Below are 23210 nucleotides of genomic sequence, written 5' to 3'. Positions count from 1 at the left end.
TAGGGAGGTGCTCTGTGCGTGCTGGATGCCAGCTGGGCACTACGCCTGCCAATTTTGTTATTTTTAGATGGACTTTTAGATAGTTTGAATTTTTACATGGTTTTTGATGAGGAGAAAGACCTTTTCTTTTTCTTAAACAGCTTATTGTCCCTTGTACATTTTTTCCTAAATGTAGGTATTTACTTTCAGAATTTATTTCACCAAAGAGCAGCTGTGGCGACAGACTAAGAAAAGGTGGGGGAATCATGCGCATAGGAGCGTCAAGCTTCCCTGCACCTTATGCCTGGGCCCGGGGTGCCCCGCTGGCTTCTGCTCGTTTCATCTTTTGCTCTCGTTTGCTCCACTCTGCGCGGTACATTCTGGATTTATACACTGTTCTGCACATTGCGGTTTTCTCAGCAAATGACGGTTTCATACACATGAAGGTACATTGTCCTACTGAGATGTTCAGTTCGCATTTTAAAACCTTTGGAAAAAATTCTAAGTTTGCTGCCAAAACAAACCAGGTCACTTTCTCTTGTTCTGAACGTTACCTCCACTCTTAGAGCAGCGCTGTAAGTCTACTGAATACATCTGTGCCTTGTCAATTGTGTTACAGAGTTACAAGTTTTGTCCGGGAAAATTGCAGTTGCTGGCGGACCAGCTGGATCCCCGGCAGCCCAGAGAGGTGAGTGCAGCCGCTGCAAGGTCCCCTCTGCCGGTCGCTGGCCCTCGAGCTGTTCTCTTGCCCGGGCCTGCGGTGTGGGGTACCCTAGGCTGTTGCCCCACCAGCTTGCCAGTCTCAGAATGAAAGGGCGCAGAACAAGGACGCTGTCCTTAGAGAAGGGCGGTGCTTTGTTAGAAAAAAACCAAACTTTTCCCTAGCTTCCTATTTTAGGGGTGAAGCGTTTGTTCTCAAAACTGTTCTCCACTGTTGCTTGTGTGCAACATTTTAGTGATCTCGTATGAAAAAAATTCATTTCCTGCTTTCCTATTTCTATAAAATGTGAACAAGTGCTTCAAAGTTTTGGTAAGCAAAATTATATACTTAGCTGTGACGTGTTTTGAAATGTGTATGGATTGTATCTGTTTATATGTCAAGAGATTTTACTAATTACTATTTATGATGTAGTTTTATTTGAAAGTCAATTTGAAATAAAAATAAGGATCTTTGAATTTTTTATCATAAGATTTTTGTGTATATTTTGTCGTTTGTTCTCCATTTTTGGTTTATTTTTCCTCAAACTTTTCATTTTAAGCTACATGAATAGTTATGATTTATTCTCATTGAACTTTTCTGAAAAATCAGACTCATTTTTTTCCTCTTGAAAGTTTGCATTGTTTTATTTTTGGTTCTTAGTAAGTAATGTTTGAAAAGATATTGGATGTGAGATGTGACTTTTATATGATAAAAATCCAACCGTCCTCATCTTAAGTGTCTTACGTAGAAATCTCTTCTTGTTCAGTCCTCTGTATTCTGCATCTGTAAGTATTAAATTCTTAATGGGATTTTGCCCTAATAACTGAAAAGGAGAGATTACTCAAATTGAAAGTTAATTCCTAGTTTCTAACTCCCTCCCATACCGCACTCCTTCGGGTGATGCCAAGGCATTTTCACGCACGTCTGTGTCCCTCACCTAGAGACGGAGGGCCTGACAGGGGTCTCGCTGCGTCTCTCCCGTCCTTCACTCAGAGGCTGCGGGTGGGCGGCACCTGCTCCTGCTCCCAGGCAACGCAGCCTGGTGCCATCTGTCCGTGGGGCGGAGCTATTCCCAAGGTTTTGAGTGATTCTGATTGGAACCGATGGAGAGGTAAACTGGCTGTGAAAATTCAATTTTGCTTTCCACTGCAGAGTGACTTATTTTCTCCCTCACTAGTCAGAAGGTTGGGAAACATGGCCTGGCAGGGAAGACAGCCGGCGCTGATTATTTTGCCCGAATCCTTCATTCGTGCCGATGGCTGTCTGGGCGCCCAGGGCAGTGGTCAGGGTTGCAGCCCTCGCTGGGCCTGTGCGATGCCTGTCGGGATGGGGAGTCTGTTGCCTTGCTCGGGCCCATTCTGCCCCTGCGGTCCCTTCTGATTTTCTTGCGATCTAGGAACTCAGGGTTCAGATTTTATTTTACCTGACACAGAAAACTAGTTTTTTTCCCCGCTTAGCACTTGGTTTGAAAATCAGTTCTCCGGAGTTCTTTATAAGAGGCCATTGCTTTGCATAAATGGCATGGAAGTTTTCCACACCCTGCCTTTTGGTATTGTGGTAAATTCTCTTCTGGAGAGTTGGAACTATCCCAGCAGCTGAGCACTGAGGCAGATCTTCTGGAACATTCCAGGTGCGACGTGAAGCCCTGCAGGTGCTGTGCTCCGCTCCTCCCTCCGACATCCTGGGCTGCGAGAACTGGGCCGTGCTCTGCGAGAGGCTGACGGCAGCGCTGTCCGACCCCGACCCGGTGTTCAGTGTAAGGACCGGTGGTGGGATGTGAAATCGCTGGGCGGACTGCCTCAGATTTCCCTGGAGAAGCTCACATGGTCACGGGAGTTGGGCGTCAGCCTTTGGATCGTCAGAAGTCTCCTTTTCAGGGATTGCTGTCCACGGCCAGCCTTGACGTGCCCCGGTGCACCTGCTGCTTTGTTATGTGACGGGCGGTGATTACCTTGTGCGTCGTGTTTTATGTTGAGCAGGGCTGTCCAGGTGTTTTGCGTTGTCACTTCTGAAATGAGATGCATGTTTTAAGAGTGTATGGTATGTGAAAACTTAAAAATTAGAAACCATTGGCACGTGTTTATTTAGACATTAACGGCTAAGAAAGAAAATCTAGAAAATTGTGGAGCAAAGAGATTATGAAATAAGATGAGTAATGTTGAAGAATCCCTAGCACTGTGAAATTACAGGCAGCAGATATGCGATTGCTCTGTGTAGCGCCTGATGGGCGTGCGACTTCTAAGAACGGCTCGTGGGGTTGAAGTGGTTTAGGCTAACAGTGCCCTAGTTCTCAGAGTCCATGAGGTGAATAAGCAAAATCCTCACTACTCAAGCATCACCTGGTACATACAAATTCAGTTTTTTAATAAGAAAAAAGCTGATGTGTTGGTGAGGGCGACTTTGGTTTTAAAATCGAAGTGGTGTTTTTTACTGAGTTGAAGACATCAGGTGGAGCTGCGTTTACTTTTGTTCCGCGTTTGTGTGCGGGGCATCTGCAGCGCGCATGCTGTTCTAGCGTCGGTGCTGGAACAGCCTCGGAGTGGGACGGAGAAGGAGCTCACTGAGCTCACATCCCGTGGAGGCCACAGACAGCCAGCAGGGAGTCAGGGACGCCGCGGCCTCGTGTACTGTGCTAGGACCAGGAAGGACAGCGTTTACCTATCACTCCCGTGCAGTGCAGACTTTCAACGCCAGGGGGTGCCACAGACTTCTGCAAAGACGGATGCAGGACCTTCCAGGATGAACGGAGAACTCTGGGGTCCCTTCTAACAGTTCAAAGCTCCCTCAGCAGATGCAGTCATAACATCCCCTGAACTTTCCCGTATATAGGAAAAAATTGCAGCAGAATAGATTTTCCTTACTTTAGTAATTGTTTCCTAACCTGTTGCATTTTGCGCTGGGTTAGTATAAGTTGCTTTAGTTAGCCACTGAGATTAAGATGCAACAAAGGTGAGTTTCCATACTTAATAAATTGAAGCAGTTGTTATAAAGGAAGAATGGTAGTAAAGTCAGTCATTTTGTGGTAGAAAATAAAAGACAGCATCCTTTTCATCTTACATTTTTGCTTGATTCCTGTTGCCTATTTGATTCTGTGTCTCGAACTCTCTCATGTACCCAGGTGATGCTTTCAGGGGTGGGGGATTGTGACAGATAGTTCTCAGTTGCTACCGCAGTGCAGACGGACTTCCCAGCACATTTAATAAACTATGTGCAGCAGGGATTTCTTGGGGTATTAGAAAAAAATCTCTCTTCATGTGGGAAAGTATTTCGTGTGAGCCTATGATGTGAGCAAGGTTTTTAATGTTTTCTCTAGGTTAGAAAATTTGAGACAGCTTTGTTTTTATTTAATGAGAAGTTGGATTTCAGTATTAGGATTAATCTCACTATATTTGCATTTATATAATTAAAATTCATATGATTATGTAATGGCATCATTCTGAACTGCCTGCTAGTGCCTGGCTCTGTTCCAACTACATCTGTTTTTCATTCAATTAATTTGCCTCATGATACTTTCTACCTTGAGTTTTAATAATGTTAAATTAAAAAATATAGTACTTTTCTCGGGGATAGAAACAATTATTAGAAAAAAATTTAAATGTCTAATTACTGAAACTACTCATGTAAAAAACTGAAAAACAAATCTTGGATTTAGAAATATAGTTAGCTTGGTGTGGTGGTGCATGCCTGTGATCCCAACCCTTTGGGAGGCTGAGTCAAGAGGGTTGTGAGTTCAAGCCCGACCTGGGCAACTTAGCTAGTTCCTGTCTCAAACAAACAAACAAACAAAGAAACAGGCTGGGGATTTAGCTCAGTATGAAGGTCCTAGTTTTGATTCCCAGTTACACACACACACATACACACACACAAGAAATATATGTTCCTAACATTTATCATTGCCTACTCTGTCGTTGGGCCGCTGAATCCTTCACTGTCCTTGCTCCTTCTGCCTTCTCTCCTGCCACTCCACCTTCCTGTCCGTACCTCTCATGAGCAGATTTCGCAGTGTATTCTGGTACTGTATTTGATTTACTCTTTTGCCACCTAATACAACAATGTGCTCCTTCTTATAGGTACATTCCTGTTGCGTTCTCAGGATGGTTTGTGGTTATGGTTTGAGGTTTTAGTATGTGAAGAAAGTCCATCTCTATCTGGTCAGAACCTTAGCGGCATCTTCTGTTTCCTTTTCATAGGACCGGATTTTGAAGTTCTATGCACAGACGTTTGTACTTCTACCGTTACACATGACCAAGGAGATTTACACAAGCTTAGGTAGGCTTACTGCGTCACCACATTTTTTTCTCTTTTACATGTACTTCAGGAAAATGCATATGAAGTACATTTGTTTGGGAAAGCACTGTAAATGAATGGTGTAACAGTCATTGCTTTTCTTTTTCAGCAAAATATTTGGAGCTGTACTTTCTTTCCAGAGAAAATCACGTTACCACTGTTTCAGCGGGTGTAGATGTCACCAACCCTAAGGTGACCCGCTTGCTTCAAAAGGTATTTACTCACCAGAATCAGCTTCCTTGGAGTCCTCTGTACTTTGCGGTTCTCAGTTGTGACAGCGCTGCACCCTGTCTCCTAGGTCCGTCTTCTGAGTGAGTATCAGAAGGAGGTGCCATCTTTTTGGATCCGTCACCCAGAGAAGTAAGTCAGTCCCCAGGCTTCCTGCCTGGATGCAGGGCGCGGTGCTGCCCCTCACGGCCGTGGTGAGCGCAGGGTGGGAGAGGTGTCATGTGGCTCAGGTTGCGGTCCAGAGCCTGTTTCATGCGGTGCTGAGCTTGTGAGGGGATCCACACAGCAACTTCACATTGCTGCTGACAGTGAAAGCAGGATTGTGTAGCCCAGGTCCTTAGTCTTCACTACTTTAGACGAGTTCCATAAAATGTTCTTTACACATGTTCTTTTAGCTCTAAAATTTCTGTTAAGGTCATAGGAGCACCTGTGAGTCAGAATGGGAAAGTTACATTTGGCAAGAACGTAAATTTTTGGCTGAGCGTGGTGGTGCATGCCTGCAGCCCTAGCAGTTGGGAGGCTGAGGCAGGAGGCTTGCCCTGAGTTCCAGGCCAGCCATAGTGAGACCCTGTCTCAAAAACAAAACAAAACAAAAATTTTTTTAAAGTAGAAATATTGAGCGTGAACTCAACTTCTGTCATTTACTGAAATAAAAAAAAGTTTCTAAAGATTATATTCTACTTTATCATTCTATAAATCATGTCACTGTTATATCTACTGTATTTATAGTGATATACAATATAATAATTACGTGGAAGTCTGTAATACAACACCCAGTGTGTGACGGCCTTTGTTCTAACCTACACACCACGCTGCCTCCCCACCTCTCAGGTACATGGAAGAAATCGTGGAGAGCACTTTGTCCTTGCTGTCAGTGGAGCACGCTCCGAGCAGACTCGTCTCAGCACAGACTTTAGATCCCATCTGCCTGTTTGCACTCGTGGACCCTAAAGCTGTGTGGTTCAAAAAGTGGACGGTAAGGCAGTGGAACTCGCACTCATGCCGAGTGGGAGCCGGCATTGGCCTGGAGTGTGCTGAGGTTCCGGTCTCTTCCCGGCTCCCTCGTGTTTCCCCGTGGGTGCGGGGGCTGGTGTCACCCATGTGTGGGCGGCGGGAGATGGGACCGCGGCCGTCCCAGGTAACTGGTGACAGACAGTGGCAGAGCCACGTGGCCTCACAGTGGGGACCCACTTTAGTCCGCCTGGGATAAGGGTCCACCCAGCCCTGGCTTCCTTAGCTTGACAGTGCGTCCGCTGTCTTCAGTGCCAGGCAGTGAGCACGGCGCTGGTGTTTCTGGGCTGCGGAGGGGTGGCCCCAGGTATGGCCACACTCACCTTGCCCCAGCGAAGCTGCAGTTTGGGCATGGCTGACTCTGGGGTTCTTGGCCGTGGCTGTGGTAGACAGCAGAGCTGGGGTCCTGCTGCACAGAGCGGGACGGCAGCGATTGCTGGGCGCCTTTGACTGTTGCCTCGCCCACGCCTGCTCTTTCTTTGCCTTCTACTGTCTGACCCTGATGCTAAGTGCCCGCCTCATCAGAACAGGACTCTGCCCCCAGTGCGAACCTGTGCGGGACCTGGGCTCCATCTGCTCCTCTTGGACTGGGTCCTCACCTCTGACACTTTTCCGGATCTTTCCTTGGTTGTGAAACTACACCTTTATGGAAGAAAATATGCAAGAAATGTAAAAGCGCTATTTTTTCCAGTTTTGCAATACAGGGATAACAGGGTTTTGATTTATTTAGGCATTTGCATTTTAATTATTGTAAATGAATATTTTGCATATTTTATGAGCTGCCTTTTTTTTGCTGAACACTTTTGACAACCAGTTCTTGTTTCTTGAGGGAATGAGGCAGGTCACAAAAAGCTAAACAAGAGGAAATTAATAAGAGATTGGGTGGAAATGTCTCCTAGTAGTGCTGAAAACGGACCCTCTCCTCCTGTAAGTCTTCCATGTCGGGGAGAGGCGGCAAACTTCGTCTGTAAAGGGTAAGGGTGTCTGTGGGCTGTGTGGTCCTTGTTGCAAGCTTTCAGCCCTACTTTGTAGCATCAGAGTATTGAGGAAGGGTGTGAATGAGTGGCCTGACCGTGTTCTAATAAAACTTTATTTGTGGTAGCTTTATCTGCTGCAGCTGCTGACCCTGGTCTGCTGGAAGTGTTACGAAGCTTCCTTTGGGGAACGTGATCAGTATTAAAACTAATTTAAATATACATCAGTGTATTTCTCTTATTAACCGTGGAAAGAAGGATTCGTGGGTTTTAAAAATACTTTAAGCCACAGTATTAAAACATAGGGTTTTGATTGATCTTCAGTTAATTGTAATACTGTTTAATGAATTAAAAACCATTCCCTAGAATTCTGATAGGTTTTACTATCTAGTATTTAATATCAAACAGTTTAAGATTTTTACTATTTTTAAGCAACACGAATAGATCATATTTGGAATGCTAGTGCCATCAGCTATAATTTAGCTAAATAATGTTTACAGATTTCCTGGCCTCGTACAGTGCTGTAGATGTACATGTGTTTCAGTGCCAGCCACCTTCAGCGCTGAGTGCAGAGAGAGCTTCTTTGCACTGTCAGTCACTTAAGAGTGTGATCAGCAGAAGGTGTAATTGGACACTGTCTCTTTGGCATGTTTCATCCGTGGCCAATTGTGTACTTGTAGACTACAAGTCTTCAGTGTAAGATTTGTGATTTTTCTCGTTCTACTTTTGTATCTTCTCTCTGGATCCTGCCGTATCCTGGTAGTTAGGTTAGGTTTGTGTTGTTTTTGGTGATGGTGGTTCAGCATGGAAATTGGACCCCCGATGGATAGAGTGTCTTCTACTTGTCCATCACTAAACGATACCAGGGTTTGTGGTATCATCTGCATTCCTGTGATTGCTACTTGTGAACTCAGTGCACGTAGAAAAAAGTCTGCATGGCATTGGTTATAATAACTTAAACCTAAGTTATTGTGTCTTTTAGGATATTTTTGGCAGTGATGCAGGAAGAAGTTTTGAATGGCACAGCTTGAATATTAAATACTGCTTTTCTTTAATTTTAGCATGCACATTATAGCAGAACTACAGTGCTGAGACTTCTTGAGAAGAAATACAAGTCCCTGGTAAGTCTGTACTCTGGCCTTTACGTTGAGCAGTTGGATCCTAGAACGGCGTGTGACGCACTGTGCGGAACACGCAAAGCTGAGTGGTGACGAGTGACGATGCTGCGGTCGCCCCCTTCCTTGGGGCCTGGGTACTGTCCCAGGAGAGCTTCACGGCGGAGCGCGGAAGTGTGAAATCAGCTGGGGTGGCAGGAAATGTGTGCGCACAGAGGACACTGGGCTGCTGTAAATAACAGGCCAGCTCGAGGGAAGAACGCACAGTAATGTGATTCAGATCAGGCATCAGTATGGGAACTGCTTCTAAACAGTATACCCGTACATCTGAGTGGAAGCTTCACAAGAAACTCAGAGTGATAAATACTTGTGCATTTGCAAAAATTTGGTTTGAGTTATGCCGAGTGTAGACCAATCATATAGAGCGTGTCACTCACATTATCTGCCTTTATTCTGTCAGTAGGACAGTGTATGTGGGCACTTTTCATCTAGTTAGTAATTGACAAACATGCGCAGATGAAGTTTATTAGGACATCTAATAACTTTACAAGCTGGGATCAGTAAGTGTGGTTTATGAAGTTAGGCAGGACTCTGAGTTTTGAAGTTAGGTGAGTAAAAGGATCCTGGTACTGTGGTTTTTTGGTTGAGAGTAGCAGAGCATAAAACAAAAGAGGACAATGATTGTTTATGTTTGATAATTGAGAAAAGAGCAGCAGCAGCAGCAGCAGCAGCAAAAATAGGGTGGGACTTTATTGGTAGAGGTAAAAGGTACTTAAACTTTTTTAGAAAAAATAAATTGAAATAAAGACTTTCAAGGGCCAGGGATTTAGCTCAGTGGTGCCACTGACTGCCTCACAGGCACAAGGACCAGAGTTTGATCCTTGGTAGTAAAAAAAAAACCCAAAAGAACCAAAAAAACTTTCAAGTTTTTTAAGTTTTCACTTAAATGAAAAGTTGCTGTTGTCCTGTGGTACATGATGTTCCTACTGGTGGGGAGAAGGGGACCCCCCAGGGCGCAGCTAACTGCTGCTGTCCCAGGGACCAGCGGGGGTGTGTTTTGTGTCCTCCTCCCTCACTCTGCAGACCTGGTTCTTGTTTGAGATACTCGCTGTGTTGGAGATTTCGGGCTGCGGGTGTAATTTCTCCATTGAAACCAACTCAGTATTTTATGAACATTTCATGTATGTAATGAATCAGACCTCTGTGAGACTTCATGTGAAGCCTCATTTTCTCTAGAAAGGTTTCCTAAATAAAACAGCAAAGTGTGATTTGTGCTATTTTTATTTGTCAAAGTAAATTTTGTTCTGTTTTTGAAATGAAACGCTGAGGAAAATGGTTGCAAGATCCACTTCTCTGGGTTTCGCTCTGAGAACTGGGAGCAGATCGAGCACGTGCAATGGATCCCAGGGTCGGCTGTGGGTCTGTCTGTCCCGAGACTCTCGCAGCCGTGGGAACGTTTCCTTCCTCAGCTTCTTGTCCATGATCTTCACATCTCTCCAGCAATAGGCATCTGTGTTTTCTGTGGCGTGGTCACTGGCTGTGCACACCACTATTAGAAACTGGCCCTGGGACCAGGATGATGGAAGAACTAATTCAGAGCTTCGTGTATTCACCAGGCTCCCTGAAGCTGACCGCTCCACTGTTCCAGCGGTTTCCTATGCCCACGGCGGACGGTTACCAGTTCTCGTTCTCGGTGGCTTCCGTTTTGTTTGAAAACCAGACTTAGAGGCATCTGTAGGAAGTAGACGGGTGCCCAGGAGGGTCAAAGGCTAGTGTGTGGGCCTCAGAGGGGAGTCACAGTTGTTCTGCATTGTGACTCTGCTCTTTGAACTTTGGCGTTTCTCTTCATGAGTTCCCTGAGGTGGAAGCGAAGGCTGATTCCAGTGAGGAAGGAAGTACTCCAGAGCAAGGAAATCAGGCAGCAGTTTTAAAAATTGTGGTCACTGCATTTTTCCATCTTTCACTAAGATATAAATTACTTGTTTCTTTCTCTTTTTTTTTTTGGTACCGGGGATTGAACTCAGGTCCTTGTGCTTGTGAGGCAGGCAGAGGAACCACTGAGCTAAATCCCCAGCCCTAAAATATCTGTTTGTATCTTTTCTTTCCTTTTGGTACTGGAGATTGAATCCAGAGCCTATGCATTGAGCTATATCCCCAGGCCTTTTCTTATTTTGAGATAGCGGGGCTGGAATTTGCAGTCCTCCTGTCTCAGCTTTCCGGAGAACTGGGGTCACAGGTGTGTGCCTCCATGGGTTAAATCATCTGCTTATTCTGCACCTTGACGACGGGGCTGTGACCGTGTTTTCCACAGCATCCCCCAAAGTGGCGCCACGTGACACTCATTGGTGGGGCTAAGCTTCAGAGTCTTGAAAGGCAGTATTTTGAATATTTCTTCTTTAGTATTTTTACTGCCTTTACTAATTTTTTAATTTCTTGAATGAATAGGGTGTAAATTTCTTGGAAAATTATTGTTTTATCAGGTAGCAGCAGCAGTCCAGCAGTGTATTCAGTACTTGGAATTGTGTGAGACCGTGAAAGCTGGTTTAATTTTGGGACAGTCCAACCATTGTGGTAAGTATTATTCTTTTTGTTACATATTTTTAAAGACGGTTAATTTTATTAATAGAAATAGCTTAGAAATTGTTTATTTTTTTTCATTTTTTTGAGTCAGGCGCTAGGCTGGCCTTGAACTCACTGTGTACCGCTGTCTGGCCTTGAATGCATGGCGATCCTCTTGCCTCAGCCTCTCTAGTGCTGGGATTACAGGCGTGTGCTACCATGCCTGGCAGAAATTACTTAAATTAGACCCTTTTGTGAGTGATGTAAAGTATGTCTCATAGACGGAAAGGATACACTGTAAGCACAGCTTTCTGTGCCCTGTCTGACTTGGCCCTGATGCTCAACTTCTGCCCGGCCTCCTCCCTGCCCCACGTGGTAGCACCCTGCCCTTTGTGGGTGTCCAGTGCGGTCTCGGCTGTTGTGTGCGGCTCTGCCCTGTCCTCCCCTGGTCTGAGCCGACGGCCCGGTGCCTCACTTGCAGCCCTCCGCTCTGTCCAGTCTCTGGCCGTGATGAGCGTGGATTTTCACTCATTCTCTTCCTCGCCAGCACCTTCACCCGCCCACTGCTCTGTCCAAAGCTTCTTGTGCTCAGGATCCCTTACTTACTGTGAAAGATCACCTTTACTTCAAATGCCCCAGAAAACTGGGTATTTTACATTTTTCTTTTTCTTTTGCGTACTTCTCACAACTTGGGAACCCGGCTCTTTTATGGTTCTATTGTTTTTATAGGATTTTCCCACACAAGTTATTCTGAAAGTGTGACGATGTCTTACAGAGTAGTTCATCCCAAGTAAGTTTCGTAACAAAGGAAAGGAAATGGTCGGAGGCCAACAGTGAGAGTTTGAAAGCTGGTGTTTGTGGTAGAGGAGGCCGTGGGGAGGTTGGAGTTCATTCCTCGGACAGAACAGCTGGCGCGCATCTGGGTGAGGCCTGGCTCAGACCCTGGCCCATCGCAGTGGCCCTGTGCGCCTGCCTGGCCGGTCTCGGTCTCTCCGCTCCTGCCATGCTTCCCGGCCCGGTTGGGTCAGCTCCGTCCTCCTCCTGGCGCCAGGGGACTGGGGGCCTGGGTGCCCCATCCCAGCCACTCCCTGGGCTGCCCGGCGTCCTCGGAGGGTCCGTTCTTCGCTGTCCCCAGCCCCTCTGAGCTCTCCCAGGCCGCTGTCCCCTCCGGCTCCCTGCGTGTCCCTGCCCGCTGCTCTCCAGGAAGAGCTCCGGTGTGATCTGCCTGCCTGCCCTCTTGCTGTGCTGCCTTCTGTTTTGCAAAGTCATTTCTTGGCTCTTCCGCCTCCCTTCAGTGGTGCCTGACCCTGCGTGCTTGGGCTGCCTCCCGGCTCCGTAGAGGGCACAGCTGCAGACACCGGCCCGCTACTCCCGGCCCTGGGGGCGCCTTCCTGTCCTGCTGCTCTTGGACCTTCTGTCTTCCTCCCGCGAGGATCCGTCCTCCTCCTGTGCCGCCATTCTCTTCCAGTGAGCGCTGTCCCTCTCCCTCCTGTGTGTGTGCTCTTTGCCCTTTGCTGTTTTCGGCACTGGGAGAGCCCAGTCGTGGTTCTGATTCCAAGTTCTGTATGTATTTCCTTGTGAATGGTGACTGATTATTTGACTGCACGTCCCTTTGGACCGACACACTTGTGTCCTGCATGAGCTCTTCAGAAGTACAGTATCGGGCCGGGGTCTGTCTCCTCTCCTTGTACACCTTCGTTCATCAGAGTGACGTTAGTAGGAGGAGTTTTCCCTGTTCTGAGACACTAAGTTGGGAATTGAGGTTTTCATCCCCCCACTCTCCATGTGCACTCCTAGGACAAGTGACTTTCATTTTTTTAATCTGTCTCCCATTTTTAATCATTTTTGCTAACGTTAATGGGATTTCTCATTCAAGGTCTCTCTAGTGTCTGCTTTATACAGGATCCTGCCAGTGGGTCGTGGAGAACGTAGAGGAAGACGTCCATGTTGGAGAAAGCTGACACGGTTTAGATGTGGTCTTTCATATACAGACTCATACCCTTATCTTCCGTGCTTGGGATCTGAAGTTTTTCAGATTTCAGAGTTTTGGGGATCATGGGTTACTGGTGTAGATTTACCTAAGTGGGCTTTTAATTGGAAGCATCAGGCAGTGGCATTTTCTGTGACTCCCTCCCTCTCTTCACTTCTAAGGTCCCTTTCTGTTGGGAGATGGTAACTGGCCATTTTAAGCTGTTTAATTTATTTGTTTTGTTTTTGGGCTGCTTTTGGTACCAGGGCTTGAACTCGGGACCTTGCTCTTGTGAGACAGGCAGCAGAACCACTGAGCTAAATCCCCAGCCCAGTATTATGGTGATTTAGAATGAACATGGATACACATTATCCCTTTCTGACTTTGGCCAATGTTATTATGACTGCGTCTCCTCAGATGTGGTGTAAAGGATCTTAGGAGATGATAAAGGAGATAATTTAAAACAGTTTATACCAGCGGTGCCTCCATCATAGACCACAACCCTGTTTGAGGTCCAGAAGGGCACAGAGGCAGCTGCTGTGAGGTGCCACACTAATCAGTGTTCTTGTTTACTTTTTCTTAAGGGGAAAAACAGAAAACTCTCTACTACTCAGGACAAGAAGTACAGTATATTTATTTCATTCACTCACTGTGCCTTTTGGGAAGATTACTGATCTATACACAAGGCAGAAAACTGTTTCCTGTAAAGTTGAAGAATAGAAACGGTGAGTGCAGTCAGGGAGGTGAATGTGGTGAGATACGGTTAGGGTCGTGTGCTGTGGGTTCTTCGCACTTGGGGACTGGGCCCGTTGTCTGCTAGGGTACCAGGCTGCATATGGCTTTGCTTTACAAAGGATTTTCTTTTTGTAATTCATTGATCACAATTTATTTAAAAGTCCTGAAAAGCCAGCAATGGTTCAGGCTGGACAAGTACTTGATCGCACCCGTGTTTCATGGTGTGTGCAGCAGCATTGAGTTATTCATTGAGAGCCACATGGCCTTTTCCACCGTTGGATAGGGCAGAGAATGGGCAGCCACTGGATGGTGACATGGACCATGCAAGAACAAACAGTGGGGAACGGCTGTGCGGTAAACATCATTGCTGACCCGAGGGCTGAGGCGAGGAAGATTATCACGGGTGGTAATGGTCGTTGTTTCAACTAAGAACTTAAAACAAAATTAATGCGATCATTAAAAAACGAGCTGCTCACTATCTTCATAGCGGGCAGCATACTGCAGAGGCAGCGTTCTTCCCATCCCTTTTAGGGTAAGGCACGAGTGGTCTGCTTCTGCCTTCTGCTGCTCCACGTACAGGAGAGAGAGAAGACCACCTGCCGTTGTCCTCAGAAGCTCTGGGTTATAGAAGTGGTCCACAAACAGCATCTATTTTACACCTCTGTGTAAACAGCCTAGTAGGTCACTGCCCTCTTCCTTTATGTCGGCTCTGCGTGGCCCCTGGTGTAGAACGTAAGCGATGTTACCGTCTCTGCCACCAGGAAGCCCAGGGCATCTTCTGTGTGACCGTGCGGACCTTCTCGTGGTCAGACTCGATCTGCTCATCCTGTTTGCTTTTCACCGGAACAACTCGACGTTGGCTGGTGCACGAGCTGTGCTCGTAGGTCACGGAGCCCACAGGCCCTGGAGTCTGTGTCCTCAGCAAGTGGTCAGGCTCATGTTTAACCTCTCTCTGGCATCTGCACTTCGTGTCCTGTGTATTTGGCTGCTGATTCACTTTCTCTATCTTCTGTGTCCTTGAATTTTGGTGGAAAAGGGACCATTTTCTCTTGCAGTTCAGGTGTACAGAGCTCGTACACGTTTGACACTAGGGGAAATGTAGCATCAGATCTGATGTGCAGAGCATTTCTTTGCAATGCCAGAGACTGGTGATTTCTTCCTGAAGCCGCAGTTGAAGTCCCATGAAAAGAGACTTCTAATTACTAAGACAGCGAGGCTGCAGCTGCTTTTCCTTTCCTTCAGTGACTTCATCTTCAGGTTCTGTACATTTCGTGGTAGTTTCAAACTCAGCATCAACAACGAAGAACTGGTCAGTTCTTTTTAGCCGACACAGATGAAGAGTCTAACAGAACCGTCCTCGGTGGCTTCCAGTTTCTGCTGCCCTGGTTGCGTCATTTGTACCCAGCGTGCAGTAGGCCCCATTGGAGATGCTGCTCTTGCTCACCTGTGTCTGCGAACTGGGAAAGCCATGTGAAAACCGCAGTGGAACAACAGGTGGAGTGCTAGAGTTTTGTCCATGGGATCAGACCTCTAAGGTGCTGGTAAGGAGCTGTGCTGAGCTCCCGGGAAGGGCCTCTCTGAGGTCAGGCACAGACCAGTGCGCAGAACGGAAGCATTCATGTAACGAGTGTCACCGAGGCCTGTCAGGCCATGCGCTGACTCCATGCAGAAGCGAACTGTTCCTCGGTCGTGTGTTCAGGATCTTCTGGAACGGCATCTGCTGGCCATCGTTGTGGATGTCCCCTGTCATCCTCCTTCACTGTCTCTCTTATCGCTGTGCCTCTCTGCCTGGTCGGGGCTGGACCCCGTCAGCACACAGCTGAGCCGTGCACACCACAGCAGTGTCATCGCACCCAGGTCGACCCTGCACGCTTCTCCTTTCTCCATTACAGTAACTCACATCTGGGTCCCTGCGTCCGTCCTTATCCTCCTTCCCCGCTCTGTGCCTCCAGCCAGGTCCAGTCCCGGTGACCAAGTGCGGCACCGCGGCAGGCTGGGCGCTAGAGGCGGGGCCTGGTGAGGTCAGCGAGCAGAGGGGACCAGAGAGTGTGTGGCGATGGCCTCGGTGGAGCCCTGTAGTGGCCCTGACCGAGTGCAGCAGGGCTTGCTCCTGGGGAGGACTGTTTCTGAGATTTCAGTACGTACCTCTTTCTACATGTGTAGGGTTTTCCGTTCTCCTAGCACTTAATGCTTTTCTTATTTCTCTCTGCCTTTCAAAATGCTAGACATACTTGATGATCAGTTCTGGATATAAAGCTCGACAATCTCACTTAAGTTGTGGCTTTTGTAAATTATTTGTGATCTTTTGGCACATTACTCACCATGTTTTCATTTTTAATCCATAAAGGAGAATAATAGTACTGGTGATGCTGGACATAGGGAATTTTGTGATCACTGAGAATATTGTTCATAAGTAGCACACAGCCTGTATCATTTGCGGTATCACCACTGTAGTTTTACTGTAAGTCTCATTTAATTTTTACCAGTCAAACTTCAACAGACAGTGTTAGGTACTCTTATTTCCCTTCAAACTTTAATGTACACTAGCAATATAGCATAGAATAACTCAGAGTTGTCAGTTCTTTTTCTGTGTAGGACCAGACAGTAACTGTTGGAGCATGTAGAGCCGTACCCTGCGTCTGTTGTATGTCCTGTGGGTAGACGCATGGGTCTGTGACACAGCTCACACTGCAGGCCTGCGTGCACCATCGTTAGAAAGCTGCCCCAGGGGCTGGGGGTCTCGGTGCTGAGCTGTTGGTGCCCGTGCTGCCTGAAGTGTGGTTTGTGCTGTGCACCTGCTGTCCCTGGGGAGGTTGGTGTTTTGGCTGTGCTGGGCCGTGGGAGCTTATGTGCTCAGCGCTCAGCGTGACCCTTGGGCACGGGCCTCCCCTGCGCTCCTGGGGGCTGGTCTTTCACACGTGAATTCTTCTGTGTGACTGCACTGGAGAGGCCCCGGAAACGCTCGGGCTGGGTTGCTCCAGGTTTGTGCCCTTTCCCTCTGCTGTTGCTGGAGTGCTTTGTGTGAGTGTGGAACTCAGTCTGCCCGGTGAGTCACTGACTCTGAGCATGGTTGTGAAGACCCCTGACACATTTGAAAAGGTACAGTTCATCCTTTGCTTTTGAGCCTCACGGAATCAGAGGGCTGCAGTGTGCCGACCCTGTTGTATGTACATTTTTCATACTCGTTTGTCCGGTTTCATTTGCTTCATCTGTGCTTCCTGCTTGATGAGGAGCTTCCTGAGCTGCCTTCGTTCTCCTCGAAGCACCCCATCATCCCAGGACCCTGGGCACTCCCTAGAGCCAACTTCCGACCAAAGACTCATTTTATGGGGCTCCGCTGAACTTTGCAGAAATACAACGATGATGCACACTTCTGACGTTTCGCCGGTATCCAGCGTGACTTTGCAAGTCTGTCACCCACAGCTGACTGAACATTTCCTGTAGGCTTTCAGGGCCTGTAATTGCGGCTCCCAAATGTCACATGCGTCTGTGAGTGCGCTGAGGTGTGGAGGTGGCATCGCCATCAGTCTCTGCCTATTCCTCAGATCTGGGCCCGAGCCCGCGTGCTAGGCCTGGAAGCGCTGCCCGTGGCCACACCTGGCCACCCTGGCCTGCCCCGGCTTCGTGAGTTTAGAAGGACTGCCGTGTTTTGTATTGTCCAAGAAAAGTGGACTGCTCCGTCACGTGTGACGTTAGACTCCAGTGCGCACGGAGCCTTACTGGTACATGGCTGTCCTCCTGCATCTTGTCTGTGTCTGCCCCGGGCTGTGGCACCGAACGGACTGTGTGGCAGACAGTCTGGCTGCAGAGTCTGAGATGTTCACCATCCTGCTGCACAGGGAAAGTTCGCCGACCCCACTCAGCAGGGCTGCAAACGAAGCCGCGCCTCAGGGCTCCTGGTCCCGTGAAGACAGCCACGGTCAGGTTCGGTGTCTCCCACTGCAGCCCCAGTGTCACTTGCCTCACACGTGCTGTCACTGTGCCCACTGTGCCTTCCTGAACGCTCGGCGCCTGACTGCTGTGGAGGCTTCTGCCTTGGACCAGAGGCACCCCAGTGACTGAGTTTTGTAGGAACTGTAATGTGGTCACGGGGTGAATGGGACGCATTTGTTTCCTAAGTTGTAAGCGAATGCTAGGAATTAATTTTCTCTCTTTTCCCTTTGTGAAGACTCCGTGTCCCTTACGGATCTGCTGGTTCTGTTTACTCAGCTCATCTATTACTCCCCAAGCCGTCCAGACACGACGCCAGACGTATGTTCAGGTAATCGTGCCCTGTTTTGAGTAGAAAAAGTAACAGCATCCGAGGTACTTAAGGATCCAGTTGTCTCTTTTTTTTGCAATGCCTGATGTAGTTTGGCACGTAGTTTTGTTTAAACACAGTATTGCTCCTAAGAAATATGTCGGGACTGAAGTGAGCCCTGAAGTTTCACTGCTCACAGGTGTAAGATGCCTTGGGTCCACTCACCTTTGCATTTAGGCTCCGTTTCACAGAGACCATGAATGTTATTCTGTACCAACGATCAGAGTCTTGTGGAAAGTCTGGTTGGTGGATACTAATGTATTCTCTTCTGGCAGTTTCTGTCCTCTGTACTTTCCTGGATGTTTCATGTTGCCTGTTGTGGCTCACGTCCAAGACTTTGATCTTCCTTACTCTCATGGAGGAGTAAAGGAAAACAAAATTTCATTTTTTCTGTAAGGTGCTTTTCAGTTTTATGCCTGCTGAGTGCCTCATAAAAATGTATTAAAATATTAACATTTAAAAGTTACACTAGAAAAAAGTTTCTTTGAATACCAGTACATTCCCAAAGTAAAACACTTAATACCAGACACCCAGCTTGCCTCTAGAATTGCATTTGGCTCGGTTCTCAGGGGAGCTCAAGCAGTCAGAGCAAACAGCGGTTCGGCTCTTCTTAATGCCGTGAAGTACATGCCAGCTAGCAGGTTTTATCCACGCAGCAATAGTTTTTGGTTTTAACAGTGCGTGGAGTTCTAGTGTAAAGCCCTTGCTAATGCTTCTAAACCAGCTTTTGTGAACAAATGGCCCTTCCTTTGTCACAGTTAGTTGCTTGCATTTTGCTGTGTCGCTGTGGACTGTTAGTGCTGTCCTCTCTGCCTGCGGGCCGTGATGGTCCACATGGCGGGCACCAGGAGGCGATGCCCAAGCAGTGGATCACTAGCTGCTTGATGTCAGTGATTCCTCTCCTGGCAAAGAGGGTTCTTCTCTAGAGCTGACTGAAAAATCCACTGCCTTGTCTTTTTCCATTGCCTTTGGTCAATGTTGACTTACTGGTCACCTTGTGTGTGGGTGTGGACCGTTGTGACTCAAGGAAGGACTTTCCTAGTTCCGGTGTTACCTCAGGCCAGCCCAGTCCTGCTGTTAGGACTTGTGAGGATATTTAAAAATCACACTCACTGTGGTGACTGCTCTAATCATGCAACACTTGTATGTATTGTGCTTCTTTCACTCGTCCTTTGAAAGAAAATCTTATAAATGCCCCTTGCTTTTTTGTGATAATACAAGGAATATATTGACTTCATGGAATTTTGTGAGTTTCTGTTTTCCTCGCTCTTCTTTTGGGCTGTGGTCTCTGCTTGAAGTCCCTCTTAGGCTTCTCCCGGGCGCTATAGCTGCACAGGTTGTTATGTGGGAGGAGAACAAGCGTGGACTCGGTGGAAATGTCTCCTAGGAGGGCACGGGCTTGCTCCAGACCGCATACTCTCAGGCAGTATTCTGAGAGCAGCCCGTGAAAGCTCTTGTAGTCTCATCATTCAGCACCGATATTTTTGCCCTTTGCTATTTTTTATTAGCTTGAAGGTATATGGCGTGGAGGTCGTATCCTGGCTGCACTGGTGCGGCTCGCCTTTGGGCGCTGAGCGGTGGGATGTGTGCGCCTTAGCTTTATGGAGCACCAGTGGCTCACGCATAGTTAAAAGCAGCGGTCACTGTCCGTGTTTTCAGTCCTGACTTTTCAAAATACTTTGTTTCTCAGAGGACTACTCCCCGGCGAGCGTGGTGACGGGAGTTCTGCAGATTCTCTGCGATCAGGAGTGTGCCATCCAATGCTTGTACAGCAGCACCGTGATCAGTGCGCTCCTGCAGCCGATTCGCAACCTAACGAACGGCAGCGAGGTCGGTATTGCTTCCCGAGAGCCCCGGGTGCTGGTGAATGTGCAGTGGGACTTGTTTTGGATACATTTGAAATGTCTTCTTACACGGACTTCCAAACGCTGATAGCGACTTTTATTTGTTAAATCATAGTTCTGCAGGTGATGGGTTTATCAGTGACGACAAAGTGGGTGTGCGTCCGACATCTTAGTGTTTTTTCCAGTCAGGAAAGATCTGCTGATGCGAAGAACTTAGAGAGTTTTGTCTTGCAAATATAAATCTTGTGTATTCCTTTTTATTTGTTTCAATGGCAGTTTTATAGTTTGGAAAATACAGTTATTCCCCCAACAGCCAGTGTGTTTTATTGGAAGAGCTAGTGCTACCTCAGAGACCTTGACCCAGCTGGTTCGGGACAGATGTGTATGTCCCCTGGCAGGAAGCTACTTGTTCAAGGGGACTTTGCCAGGGGCAGAGTTGGTGCCTGTGCTGGTCCTGCTGTCTGTCTGTGTGCCCCTTTGTTCCCGTGGCTTCAGCTTTCTGTGTCCCGGCAACCTGCAAGTTCCTGCCTCTGTACCTGCTGCGCAGGTCCCCACTGGTTCTGTCTCTGACGCCCACGCTACAATGGGCCATCACATGCTTTCCTGCTTGTTGTTTGCTGGATAAATTTCAGAAATTTCAAGTTGGCATTTACCAGGTTTTCAGTGTTTTTGTCCTGTTTTGTTTCCCATCGGTCCCGGTTTAACAGGACACGCTCTTTTTCTAAACAAGGCCGTCGTACCTCCCTGTGAGTGCCCTCTCCCCTGGGCCGCAAAATCCCAGAAGTATTCTCCAGTTTCCCCGCAGAGTGAGGGGCTTCAGCTGTCCCTGCTCCCGCGGTGAGGCCCGTCCTGCGCACACAGCCACGTTTTCTCAGCTGCAGTGCGGTCACCTGCTGGGCGCAGCCGCGTGTCCTTGCTCTGCACTGGCTGCTGCCACAGAGACCGAGTGGGAAGGAGGAAGGGCAGGCTGCACACGAAAATTATTCCTATGAGGAGCAGAAGCTTCAACAATCACATGTGTGTTTGTGCTAGAGAACGTTGCCTCTTCTCAGGTGTGTGTGCATGCGCGGTGAGAGAAGGAAAGGCACCTAGGTTAAAGGGATTTTAGGAAGCCCCTCAGAGTGTGCGAAGTAACAGGTTACCTCGTGTGCTGGCGGGGCATTCTTGTCCATATCCACATCCCTAGGCGAACACGCCTGACTGGTGAGCTGACTGACAGACTTACTGGGCATGCTGTGGCACCGTGAACGTCCCGACTCGTGCCGGAGGAGCATCGGCAGCGCTCACGGGGGAGAGGCAGGCAGAGGTGAAGGCGCAGGGGTTTCTGCGGGCTGGCTCCAGCATCCGCAGGGCTCTCGGCTTCACAGATGGTCCTGTGCTGTGTTTCCGTGTCTGGGCAGAGGTGCGGATTCCTCCACTCGGAGACAGGGTGAGGAAGCTGGCCGTGACCTGTGTGCAGGGAGAGCCTCCCTGGGCCCAGGCAGGACGGTCACTGGGTGCCGTGAGTGTCAGGTGCCCAGAGTCATAGGGAAGAGAGGAGGCAGGTGAGGTGTTGCGCTTGCTAACCTGGAGCAGCTGCCTGCAACGAGCACCCGGCATGAGCAACCTGAATCTGTTTTTCCTACCAGCCTTTCCAGTAAAAGATTGAAGTCTGAGGCATGTTATTTCGCAGCCAAAGAAATTGTGGTGGTGGTGATAACTTTATTAGACTACATCCACCCTGGGTGTGACATAGAATTACATGATTTGTCTTGTTACTTCTTATGCGCAGGCGGCTCCAGATTGCTCAGAAACCACTTTAGTCCACGTGGCTGGCGTCCTGGCGAGAATCGCCTCTGTTGAAGAAGGACTTGCTGTGCTTCTTCATGGAGGAAACATGAGCTCTTGCAGAGAAGACAGGTTGGTGCTGTACGTCTGGACGGATGTTTCGCTGTGATGGTTTCTAGGCCAGCCCCTTGTGCCGCCTGGAAGGGCTCTCTCTAGTTGGAGTCTGCCCCAGCTGGGGTAGTTCTCCCTTTCTCCTTCCGGTTCTCTGTGACTTTCTCCTGCAGACTTTGTAGTCACACGGCCTTGATTCCAGTCAGAGCAGGCAGAGGTGTGCAAAGGGAAGCTGTTTTCCCTTCCTCCTCCTCTCCTCACACAGTTCTAGCTCCTGCTGGCGTTCAGATTTCTGCTCTGTCTCTGCGCTCATAATGCTGTGATGATCGGAAAAATGGCATCGTATGATGTACATTATTCTGAAATTTGACTGCTTTGTGCACAACTCTGGGTATTTTCCTAGGTGACTACAGAAAGTAACATTTTAATGTATGTGCTGTACTTTTTTACTTGGCTTTACCATAATCTGTTCAGTGAAATGTGTCCCCTGTAGCATCAGCTCTGTCTAGGATTTGCCTCCATAAATAACATTGCAACTGGGCCGGGGATGCAACTCGGTGGTTCCGCAGCCTGCCTCACAAGCACAAGGACCTGGGTTTGATCCCCAGTACCAAAACCAAAACCAAACAAAAATGACATCGCAATAAACGTTCTTTTTCTTTATCTTGTCGCTGTGACGGATTTTATTAATTGATGTCTGCACGTTGAAACAGCCTGGAATGAGTATTACTTGGTTGTAGTGAATAATTCCTGCTATGCATGTTGGCTGTGAATTTTTTGCCATGTTCCCGAGAGACAGCAGTTTCTACTTTTTGGCAGGTTGACGTATTATTGGAATGCTGGTCTTCTAAGTTAGGAATTATTCCTTCTGTTTCTATCTTCCAGAAGAGAGTATTGAGCTTTGGTACAGTTTCTTCCTTAAATAATTCATTTACCAGTGAGCCAGTTTGAATTTGGTGCTTCCTGTTTCTGTTAATTAGTAATTCAGTTTCTTCGGTAAGTATGGGCCTGTTCAGATTGCTTGCTCTTTTGTGAGTGTTGGCAGATTGTGCCATTCAAGATTTAATCGTGTATTTGTAGTATCAAATTGTGTGCATGGAGCTGTTTGTCATGGACCTTTACTACCCTATAAGGACCGCCAAATCAATAGGATGGCTTTTCTTTCATTTCTGGTGTTAGTACTTTTATGTTTTCTTTTTCTTTTTTAGTTAACCAGCCTCTTGCTTTGCTCTTTTTGTTTAGGGTTGCTGTGGCTATTCTGAGTCTTTTGTGTTTCCATATGAATTTTAGAATTGTTTTTGCTAGTTCTGTGAAGAATATCTTTGGAATTTTAATGGGAATTTTATTGTGTCTGTAGGTAACATTAGGCAATATGGGCATTTTAACCATGTTAATTCTGCTGATTCATATATATGACCCATCGCTTGATTCATATTCCGTCTTCAGGTGTCTTCAATTTTCTTCAGTTTTCTGTAAATTTCACTGTATAGGTCTTTCATGTCCTTGGATTGATTTCTAGTTTTTAAAAATGTATCATGAATGGTATTGTTTTCCTCACTTCTATCTCAGCTAGATCATTATTGGTATATAAAAAAGATACTGACATTGACTTTTTAACATTGATTTTTATA

General features: G+C 47.4%; 1 protein-coding gene and 1 pseudogene across 1 annotated transcript in view; one reads left to right on the top strand and one right to left on the bottom strand.

Annotated features, from left to right (window-relative positions):
- The window catches only part of Tbc1d32 (TBC1 domain family member 32), a 149467-nt gene that overhangs the window by 22555 nt on the left and 103702 nt on the right, over positions 1-23210 (top strand). The window contains exons 5-16 of the mRNA XM_010638253.2: positions 599-667; positions 2310-2435; positions 4870-4948; positions 5076-5179; positions 5265-5326; positions 6026-6170; positions 8241-8300; positions 10775-10865; positions 13407-13547; positions 17726-17818; positions 19548-19687; positions 21473-21600. Coding sequence (XP_010636555.1) covers positions 599-667; positions 2310-2435; positions 4870-4948; positions 5076-5179; positions 5265-5326; positions 6026-6170; positions 8241-8300; positions 10775-10865; positions 13407-13547; positions 17726-17818; positions 19548-19687; positions 21473-21600 — 1238 coding nt within the window. The remainder of the gene's footprint in view (positions 1-598; positions 668-2309; positions 2436-4869; positions 4949-5075; positions 5180-5264; positions 5327-6025; positions 6171-8240; positions 8301-10774; positions 10866-13406; positions 13548-17725; positions 17819-19547; positions 19688-21472; positions 21601-23210) is intronic.
- LOC117285999 lies at positions 14206-15362 on the bottom strand (annotated as a pseudogene).

The sequence above is a fragment of the Fukomys damarensis genome, unplaced genomic scaffold (assembly GCF_012274545.1).
Source record: "Fukomys damarensis isolate Sample0158 unplaced genomic scaffold, DMR_v1.0_HiC HiC_scaffold_14, whole genome shotgun sequence".
In the NCBI taxonomy this organism is placed as follows: Eukaryota; Metazoa; Chordata; class Mammalia; order Rodentia; family Bathyergidae; genus Fukomys; species Fukomys damarensis.
This window is presented reverse-complemented; position numbering and strand designations above follow the sequence as displayed.